General features: G+C 56.9%; 2 protein-coding genes across 3 annotated transcripts in view; one reads left to right on the top strand and one right to left on the bottom strand.

The window, feature by feature from the left end:
* The window catches only part of TMEM184A (transmembrane protein 184A), a 12,258-nt gene extending 2,627 nt beyond the window's left edge, over positions 1 to 9,631 (bottom strand). Inside the window, exons 1-7 of one of the 2 annotated variants that reach the window (XM_037731240.1) lie at positions 9,583 to 9,631; positions 8,783 to 9,040; positions 2,632 to 2,797; positions 2,159 to 2,249; positions 1,978 to 2,053; positions 1,621 to 1,712; positions 408 to 484 (exon numbers count right to left, since the gene is read on the bottom strand). In XM_037731240.1, the coding sequence (XP_037587168.1) occupies positions 408 to 484; positions 1,621 to 1,712; positions 1,978 to 2,053; positions 2,159 to 2,249; positions 2,632 to 2,797; positions 8,783 to 8,971 (691 nt within the window). In that variant the 5' untranslated portion in view covers positions 8,972 to 9,040; positions 9,583 to 9,631. Of the gene's footprint in view, positions 1 to 407; positions 578 to 1,620; positions 1,713 to 1,977; positions 2,054 to 2,158; positions 2,250 to 2,631; positions 2,798 to 8,782; positions 9,041 to 9,582 lie in introns of both variants that reach the window. The other variant, XM_017508225.2, reaches the window with a different exon arrangement.
* Positions 1 to 9,951, top strand: part of MAFK (MAF bZIP transcription factor K) — a 28,349-nt gene extending 18,398 nt beyond the window's left edge. Inside the window, exon 3 of the transcript XR_005196811.1 lies at positions 9,941 to 9,951. The gene's annotated coding sequence lies outside the window, so the exon portion shown is untranslated. The remainder of the gene's footprint in view (positions 1 to 9,940) is intronic.
* The last annotated feature ends 106 nt before the right edge of the window (positions 9,952 to 10,057 follow it).

Genomic DNA, 10,057 nt, shown 5'->3' with positions numbered 1-10,057 from the left:
TGGGGGTGTGAGGTGAGCCCGGGATGGGGGTGTGAGGTGAACCCGGGATGGGGGTGTGAGGTGAACCTGGGATGGGGATGTGAGGTGAATCCGGGGTTGGGGTGTGAACCCAGGATGGGGGTGTGAGGTAACCCTGGATGGGGGTGTGAGATGAACCTGGGATGGGGATGTGAGGTGAACCTGGGATTGGGGTGTAAACCTGGGATAGGGATGTGAGGTGAACCCTGGATGGGGGTGTGAACCTGGGATAGGGGTGTGAGGTGAACTTTGGATGGGAGTGTGAACCCAGGATGGGGGTGTGAGGTGAACCCGAGATGGGGGTGTGAACCTGGGATGGGGGTGTGAGGTGAACCTGGGCTCTCTGGACTATAGCCCTGGCATACCCCCACCCCAGTGGCCCCACACACCCTGCCAGAATGACAGGAAGATGACGGCTTTGATGGTGAGGAACTTGAGGACAGGCTCAAAGGGCCGCAGGAGCTCCCTGGTGGTGAAGTAGAAGAGAAACAGGGCGTAGAGGGCGAGGCTGACGGAGGCGTTGTAGATGAGGGTCACATAGAGGTAGCCGCTGCGGACACTGGGCCAGACAGGAGCTGTGGTCAGGATGGCCCCACGCCCCCACCACCCTCCCCACCCCAGAGCTGCCGCCGCCACATCCTCAGCCTGGCCCCCACCCAGGGGCATGGGCCCTACAGGGACCCTGGCCCAATCTGATCCTCACTCCAGGGCCTGCAGGAGAGCGTGGGGAGATGGGGGTGGCTTCAGGGCTCTGCAGGGCAGGGCAGGGCCACACGGCTGTTCTCCCTACCAGCCCTGCCCCTCCTCATTCCAGGATCCTGTCCTCTGCTCAGACATCATCCAGGCTGCCTCTGTCAAAATGCCGCCTCCCAATCCAGTCCACCTGGCCACTGCCTGAAGGTCCTCTGTGTGGTGGACACACAGGTGTCATGCCTGAGTGTGCACCTATGAGTGTGTGTGCATGTATGCCATGTGTGCACGTGCACATGAGTGGGGTGTGTTGTGCTGTGTGTGCACACATTGCATGCATGTGTGTGTGCATATGTGTGTGCATGTGTGCATGAAGGTGTGAACATACGTAATTTGCTGTGTGCATGGTTTGCACACGTGCTGTGTGCATGTGTGAACATACACATATGATGCGTGTGCACCTGTAAAACCACGTGTGTGCACATGTGTGGTGTTGGTGAGTTTGTGTATGGACTTTGGCAGGGGTCCTTCCTGTGCTGGGTGGCTGCCTGTCTTCCAGCCAACAGGTTGGAATGGACCTTGGCCCCCTTAGCCCAGATGCCCTATATGTCAAGGGAGCCCAAGGCAGGGTGGGGGCTGGGGCCATCACTGGCTGCCATGAAGCCCTGGGGTCCTCGTTACAGACACTGGCACTGGGTTGAAGCTTCAACCCGGTGCGTCCTGCAAGGGGAGGTCCAGCCCCCTGGCCTTGCCAGTGCTGAGGTTCTTGTGGAGAGGAAGTGGGTGCCCGTCCTGGGGTACCCCTAGTTCGGCTAGACACCAAGCCCGCCTTGTGGGGCCCCACTCCCGGGCCCCTGGGGACCCCACCCAGTGACCTCCTCTTGCCAGGTGCCCCCAAACCTCCTGCCTTACTTGAAGTCCCCGTCGTGGTATTTGCCGAATGCCTGGAGGATGATGGTGGTGATGGCCATGACGGGCTTCACTAGGCAGAACTGCAGAGTGGCCTAGGGAGGGCATCTGGTTGGTATGGGGCAGGGTCCCCCCGGAACCCAGGAATGGGGGATGGGGCAGCCAGCAGTCAGCAGCCCCTCGACACTGGGTGGGGTGGCACTGGGTTGGCCAAGTCCAGAAGGGCTAGGGTGGGAGGAGGGGGTGCAGGGCCAGGTGGGAGGGGGAGCAGGGCCAGGTGGTGGGGGCAGGGCTGGGTGGGAGGAGGGTGGGCAGGGCCAGTTGGAAGGAGGGGGGGCAGGGCCGGGTGGGCCCCCTCACCTGCTTGCAGAAGCGCAGGAACCCGATGGAGTAGGTCATGCCCCGGAGGCAGCAGGTGCCGTAGAAGCAGCTGGACCTGTGGGGGGATGTCCCTGAGCTGGCGCGGAAGAAGAGCCCCAGCGCTGCCCGGGCTCCCTGTTCTGGGTGTGTGTGGTGTGGGGGTCTGGGGTGAGGGGCTTACTTGATGGGCTTTCCACGGATCTCGGCCATGATGGCACTCTCTCCTCCCAGGTACTGGAAACACAGGCTCAGGAAGCTGTAAATGGCAAAGGCTGCAGGGAGCACAGAGGGGGACTGGTCATGAGCCCTGAGCTGCACGGGGACCCCATGGCACCCATCACACCGGGACACGAGGATGCTCAGGAGGGGCGGGGACTGGCAGGCCACACAGAGGCTCCCTGAAGGGCCCCATCTCCAGCAGGACACCCGAGAGGGTCAGGGTGCTCCGTTAGGGCCCCTCCAGGCCAGGGCAGGTCCACTGAGCCCCTCTCCCGGAGGCTGTGGGGTCGTGTGTTCCAGGCCTGCCAGTGCCGCTAACCCTGACCGTTGTAGCAGCCCCTCCGACAGGGACCAGGAGAGTGGGGTGCTCCTGGGGGCTGGCCCTGGGGAGTCTCTCCCTCCGCTCTCCCCAGCCCGACACAGCCCAGGGCTCACCTTCATAGCAGTCTCGCACAGAGTCAAAGTAGACGTAGTACTGGTGGTCTCCCAGGAGGAGGAGGCTGAGCCAGGAGTCGAAGGCATAGATGGGCACAATGAGGAGCAGGCGGATGACATAGCGCTGCTCCTGCGGCACGGTGTAGGAGCGCAGGTGCAGGTAGATCTGGGCACAGCAGGAGGGTTTGGGTGAGAGCCAGGTCTACCCGGCATCCCTGCACCAGCCCAGGAAGGAGGTGTGGGTGGGTGCAGGAGAGTTTGGGTGACAGGCCCACCTGGTAACCCCACACCAGCCCAGGTGAGCCAGGAAGGAGGTGGGGATGGGTGGGCACAGGCCACCAGGCACCTTTTATGTTCCTGCATTTTCTAGTTTTCTACAATGGGCATGCTTTTTACTATTAGAGAAAATTTTTTCCTATTGTAATCAGATACATATTTTTATACGTATTTACTATAGAAGTACATATAAGTATCAATGTAAAAGTATATATTAAATACATATTTCTGGTTACAACTAAAAATAATACACAATTGAAAAATTTACTTTTTATGGTTGGGCGTCCTGGTTCACACCTGTAATCCCAGCACTTTGGGAGGCTGAGGCGGGTGGATCATTTGAGGTCAGGAGTTCAAGACCAGCCTGGCCAACATGGTCAAACACCGTCTCTACTAAAAATACAAAAATTAGCTAGGAGTGGCGGTGCATCCCTGTAATACCAGCTACTTGAGAGGCTGAGGCGGGAGAATCGCTTGAACCTGGGAGGCAGAGGTTGCAGTGAGCCGAGATTGTGCCACTGCACTCCAGTGTGGTGACAGAGCGAGACTCTGTTTCAAAAAACAAAACAAAACAAAAACAAAAAACCATGTTTCTCAAAAATCTTTTTATTTTAATTACTGTTTTGAGACAGGGTCTCACTCTGTTGCCCAGACTGGAGTGCAGTGGGGCAATCTTGGCTCACCACAACCTCCGCCTCCAGGGTTCAAGCGATTCTCCTGCCTCAGCCTCTCGGGTAGCTGGGGTTACAGGGATGCGCCACCATGCCCCGCTAAATTTTGTATTTTTAGTTGAGACAGGGTTTCACTAAGTTGGTCAGGCTGGTTTTGAACTCCTGAACTCATGATCCGCCCACCTCAGCCTCCCAAAGTGCTGGGATTACAGGAGTGAACCACCTCGCCTAGCTAAAATTTATTTTTTAAACTGGCAAATCAAATTGTATGCACTTACAGTGTGCAGTGTGATGTCTGGTATGTGTGTTCCTGGGAAAGTGCTGAGTCAAGCCCAGTCACATCTCCATTATCTCCCATACTTAGCATTTCTTTGCAGGGAGGACACGGAAAATGTCCACTCTTAGCCATTTTCAAGCATAGAACACGTTGTTGTTTATAATAGTCACGGCATTGTACAACAGATCCTTCTTTTTCTGAATAACCTCCTTGGTCTTGAGTGAGGGTCCTGTTTGTTCCTAGGCTGGCCACAGGAACACTCACTCATTGCTTCATTCAGCAGGAGTTTCCAGAGCCCAGTCCAGCTAAGTGTCCGACCCGGGGGACAGAGGGGACATGTCCTGGCCTCGGGCTGGGCAGACTCTCAGAAGGTAGATTGGCTTTTGCTGTGGAGGCATCCAAAGGACTTGTTCACACACTCCTCCACTGGTACCTGGGAGGGGCGGCATGACCAGCCAGCAGGAGACCTCTCTCGGGGCTGGCGCTGCCTGGCTGGGTGACCTTGACCAGCTGCTGCCCTCTCTGGCCTCGGTCCTCCCAGGTATAAAGTGAGGGGGTCTAGCCACTCCCAGTCCTGCCTGAGACTCCTCACTCAAGGGTGGTCTGGCGGTGGGCTCAGGGGTGGGACAGGGCCTGAACTCCAGCCCGGGGGGTCTTCACAAGCCCTTTGATTCCTAAGAATTTGTCCCTGGCCAGGCGCTGTGGCTCATGCTTGTAATCCCAGCACTTTGGGAGGCTGAGGTGGGCAGATCACCTGAGATTGGGAGTTCCAGGCCAGCCCTATCAATGTGGAAAAACCCCGTATCTACTAAAAACACAAAATTAGCCTGGTGTGGTGGCACATGCATGTGATCCCAGCTACTCGGGAGGCTGAGGCAGGAGAATTGCTTGAACCTGGGAGGCGGAGTTTGCGGTGAGCCGAGATCTCGCCATTGCACTCCAGCCTGGGCAACAAGAGTGAAATTCCATCTCAAAAAAAAAAAAAAAAAAAAAAAAAAAAAAAAGAATTTGTCCCTAGGGGCTGGGCACATGGCTCATACCTGTAATCCTAGCAGTTTGGGAGGCCGAGGTGGGTGGATTGCCTGAGCTCAGGAGCTCGAGACCAGCCTGGCCAACGGGGAGAACCCCATCTCTACTAAAAAATTAAAAAAATTAGCCAGGCGTGGTGGCACGCCCCTGTAATCCCAGGTGCTCAGGAGGCTGAGGCATAAGAATTGCTTGAACCCCAGAAGTGGAGGTTTCGGTGAGCCGAGATCATGCCACTGGACTCCAGCCTGGGTGACAGAGTCAGACTCTGTGTCAACAACAAAACAAAACAAAACATAAAAAGAATTTTATTGTTCCCTAGCAACAAATATATTCAGAAACAAAGAAGGAGGTTTCTGTACGAAGACACAGGCATGTCCCACATGGTGGGACAAGCTGGTCACATCATGGTGCAACAGTGCAAAGAGCTGCTGTACCACCAGTGAAAACCATGCTAAAAAATACACCTACAGAGGCTCACGCCTGTAACCCCAGCACTTTGGGAGGCCAGTGCGGGCAGATCACTTGAGGCCAGGTGTTCAAGACCAGGCTGGACAACATGGTGAAACCCCATCTCTACTAAAAGTACAAAATTTTGCCTGGTATGGTGGTGTGTGCCTGTAATCCCAGCTACTGGGGAGGGTGAGGCAGGAGAATCCCTTGAATCTGAGAGGCGGAGGCTGCGGTGAGCCAAGATCACACCACTACACTCCAGCCTGGGCGACAGTGAGACTCTGTCTCAAAAAAAAAAAAAAAAATACACTTATAGCTGGGGCAACATAGTGAGCCCTTGTCTCTAGAAAAAATTAAAAAATTAGCCAGGTGCAGTGGCTCACACCAGTAATCCCAGCAGTTTGCGAGGCCGAGGTGGGAGGACTGCTTGACTCCAGGAGTTTGAGATCAGCTTGGGCCACACAGTGAGATGCTGTTTCTACAAAACATCAAGTAATAAAAACTAGCCAGGTGTGGTGGTGAGCATCTGTAGTCCCAGCTACTTGAGAGGCTGAGGTGGGAGGATCGCTTGAGCCCAGGAGCTCTGGGCTGTAGTGCGCTATGCCGATCGGGTGTCTGCACTAAGTTCGGCACCAATATGGTGACCGCCCAGGAGCGGGGGACCACCAGGTTGCCTAAGGAGGGGTGAACCGGCCCAGGTTGGAAACAGAGCAGGTCAAAACTCCCGTGCTGATTAGTAGTGGGATCGCGCCTGTGAATAGCCACTGCACTCCAGCCTGGGCAACATAGCGAGACCCCATCTCTTTAAAAAAATAATAAAATTTTTTAAAGTTAAATAAATGTAAAAACATTAAAAAAGAAAAAAAAATACACCTGTGTAAGGAAATGCTCTGATACAATGCAGCATTTAAAAATTAAGATGATAAAGTAGGATCTCAAATTATGTTAAAAATGCCTGGTAGGCTGGGAATGGTGGCTCACACCTGTAATCCCAGCACTTTGGTAGACTGAGGCAGGAGGATTGCTTGAGCCCAGGAGTTTGAGACCAGCCTGGGCAACATAAGGAGACCTTGTCTCTACAAAAATAAATAAATAAATAAATAAATACAAATTTAAAAAAATACAAAAAGTAACCGGGCATGGTGGTATGTGCCTGTAGTCCCAGCTACTCGGGAGGCTGAGGTGGGAGGATGGCTTGAACCCGGGAGGTGGAGGCTGCAGCGAGAAATGATTGTGCCACTGTACTCCAGCATGGGCGACTGAGTGAGACCTTGCCTTAAAAAAAAAAAAAATCCTGGGAAAAAAATATGGGTGATTGTAGTGTTTGCCTTTAAACCTTTCTGGACTTTCCATGTTTTTTTTTTTTTTAATTGAGAAAGAGCCTTGCTCTGTTTCCCCTGCTGGAGTACAGTGGCACAATTTCAGCTCACTGCAACCTCTGTCTCTCAAGTTCTAGTGATTCTCCTGCCTCAGCCTCCCGAGTAGCTGGGATTACAGGCCTGTGCCACCACATTCAGCCAATTTTGTATTTTTAAGGGGTTTCCCCATGTTGGCCAGGCTGGTCTTGAACTCCTGACCTCAGGTGATCCGCCCGCCTCAGCCTCCCACAGTGCTAGGATTACAGGCGTGAGCCACCTCGCCCGGCCGATTTTCCATGTTTTCTGTGAGGACACGACAGAATCACAGGGTCTTTGAGAGGCAGCCAAGCCTGGGAGCTGGGCGCACGGGAGCTCATGGGGAAGGCTTCCTGGAGGAGGTGCCATGAGTGGCAGCAGCAGGCGAGCAGAGGCTATGTGCACCTGGCTGCTTGGGGTGCAGCTCAGGAAGTTGGGGGAGGCTGGCGGCAGGAACAGACTCTTATCAGTCACACACTCCCCCACTGGTGCCTGGGAGGGACGGCATGACCAGCCAGCAGGAGACCTCTCTCGGGGCTGGCACTGCATGGTTGGGCGACCTTAACCAGCTGCTGCCCTCTCTGGCCTCGGTCCTCGCAGGTAAAAAGTGAGGGGGTCCAGCCACTCCTGTCCTGCCTGAGACTCCTGGGACAGGGCCTGAACTCGAGCCCGAGGGGCCTTCACAAGCCCTGTCTTGACTGCAAGCCCCCAAGATGCTGAAGCCAGGCTATAGCTACACATACACAGCCAGTTCCCAAAATTACAATGCAAAGACGGCCTCCTCCAGGAAGCCTCCCCTGATGGTCTTACAGGAAGGGCCTGCCTCCATACCACCTCCCTGGCTCTGCACACTCCAGGCCCACGCTTATACAAATCTACCTTGGGTTCTGGTTATCTAGTCACAGCTCACTGCAGCCTCGAACTCCCGGGCTCAATCAATCCTCCCACCTCAGCCTCCTGAGTAGCTGGGATGACTGATGCGGGCCCCCACGACCAGCTAATAAACAGCTCATAAGTCGTCACTAAGATGCTGCCTTGGAGGCTCGTGCCCATGTCCCTGCCAGCCAGTTTCCTGGTAGGCCGGGTGCAATGGCTCCCGCCTGTAATCCCACCACTTTGGTAGACCGAGGCACGAGGATGGATTGAGCCCAGGAGTCTCCTGATGGCCCCCTGCCCGGCTCATCTATGGATCCATTCCCTATGCCAGTGCCCCTGGCACCCAGGGAGCAGCTCTGCTCTCAGCCAAGATCTCTGCAGCCTTCCTGGGTTCCCAGTGCCTCCCGAAAGCCGCCTCCCCACAGTGGGGTAAAGTGCTCTGGACAAGGCCCTGCCCCCGCCCCCCACACTGCCCCGGCCTCTCTGCATATCTGAGGCTCTCAGGCTGGTACCATCCCTGACTCCCTGCCCTCTCTGCCCAGCCCCTGCCCTTGGCAATCGCTTCCTCCTTGCCTCTGTCTGGCCCTTCCTTGCCACAGTGCCTGGCCGCTTTTCTACCTGGGGACTGCTTCAGGTTGGGGGCTGTGTGTAGCTGAGGGCTTGGGGAAGTTGCTTCTCGCCCATCTCTTGCACAGGAGTCCCGGTCCCTCTAGCCAAGCTGCAACCTTTGCTCCCCAGCTCCCTATGGAGCAAAGTTCAACCCCCCGCCAACCCCCTCGCCAGCCTTCTCCAGGGTGCCACACCTCTGGAGGGAGAAGGCCCTTTCCCCTTTCCAGATACATGAGCCTGGGAAAGACCTCTGGTCTCTCTGAGACTCAGTCTTCTTGTCTGTGAAATGGGACCACACTGCTGACCTCAGTGAGCTAGGTGAGGAGCCTGAGAAATAGCTGGGGTTGCCTGGTGGGCACTCTGTACTCAGCCTGGCAGACTTCCCCATTTTCAGGCCCAGCTCCCACATGCCATGTCTTGGGGAACGCCCATCCCCTCCCCCTGTGCCCTGGCCCGATGCCACTTCTGACAGCCTCTGTAGCAGCAGCACCCAGGGGGGCCCAGTTGAGCCACAGCCACATCCCTTAGCGACCGGGGTCCTGAAGGAGGCTGGGGGCGGGAGGGCTTACCTGGTGGCTGGTGAGGACCAGGGCAGTCCACACGAAGATGCCTGAGACTCCTCGGGCCAGCGCGGAGCCATTCCCCATGCGGTCCATCTGCAGCCCAGCTGGCACGGACGGCGGGGGGCTGGGTTGTGGCCAGGTCACTGACACCAGGGGGACGCCAGCTGTCCCCAGGATCACTGAGACATTACTCATCTGCAGAGGGAGGGAGGACACAGACCCAGAGTGAGGGCAAAGGTGCTGGTGTCCGGCAGCAGGAAGCAGCTGGGGAGGGAGGGGACAGTGAGATGGGCGCCGAGGCTGAGCCACCCACCAGGCCGTGCCCCCACATGCATGGACAAGGCCCAGGTCCCTCCCTGCCCCGAGCTCAGGCACCCAGGCTTACCCATCAGCCACCTGCAACCTGGGGGCCCTACTTAGATTCCCCCTTGTAAAACCAGCTTCCACCTTGGAGTCGCAGGCTTGCAGGGAGCCTGCTTCTGAGGGGACAAAGACTGTCTTCCAGTGGGGCAGAGGAGGGGGAACCCCTGCCATCCTGCCTGCCTGGGAGCTCTGGGGAGCAGGCACAGGCCAGCACTACCTGCCCCAGCAGGAGGGAGTGTGCAGCCACTCATGGAGGAGGGGCCCTCACTGGCTCCCCAGGACCTGCCCTCCCACCTGGGAGCCCAGCTTTGCTAGCGTTCTTGGCAGACCTAGGCACCTGCTATTCCCACTAACCTGCTGGGGGCCTGGGTCCGCCCGCTCCCACACTTGCAGTCCAGCCTCCTCCTCTCCCTCTGGCCTGCAGTCATAGGACCCAGCTCTACCTCCGCTGGCAGGAAGCACCTGGCCCAGTCCGGGGAGGCCCAGCCTCCAGGGAAGCCTGGCTGGCCATTCTCGTGGCCACGTGGCCTTCACTGGCAGTCCCATAGTGGGCGGGGCAAGGCTGGGATCTGAAGGGCTGTGCCAGGCCAGGATGGGGCGGGGCGGCCAGCACCTTATGTCCCCAGTGGCCCACCTGAGCCCCAGGCTGCAGGCCCATCCCCTCCCATGGCTGACATTCTATCCTCCTGGCTGTTTGCTGGGTGGCAGCTGGCTCTCAGGAACCTGCTGGCTGCCAGGTGCCCTCACCTGCCTATGTCAGACGGCCAGGCAGCTGCCACCCAGCAGGAACAGGTGGGAGAGGTCTGCGGTGGGCCGAGGAGGGCCAGGCTGTGGGAGGAAGGCTGGGCAGCTAATGGTACAGGGATTCTCTGGGGCATGTGACAGGAGTCCTGAAATGAGGTAGAAGCAGGCACACAG

This window comes from Cebus imitator, unplaced genomic scaffold (genome assembly GCF_001604975.1).
Source record: "Cebus imitator isolate Cc_AM_T3 unplaced genomic scaffold, Cebus_imitator-1.0 Scaffold388, whole genome shotgun sequence".
Classification (NCBI taxonomy): domain Eukaryota; kingdom Metazoa; phylum Chordata; class Mammalia; order Primates; family Cebidae; genus Cebus; species Cebus imitator.
Note: the sequence above shows the minus strand (reverse complement) of the source record. Positions and strands in the feature narration are given on the sequence as shown.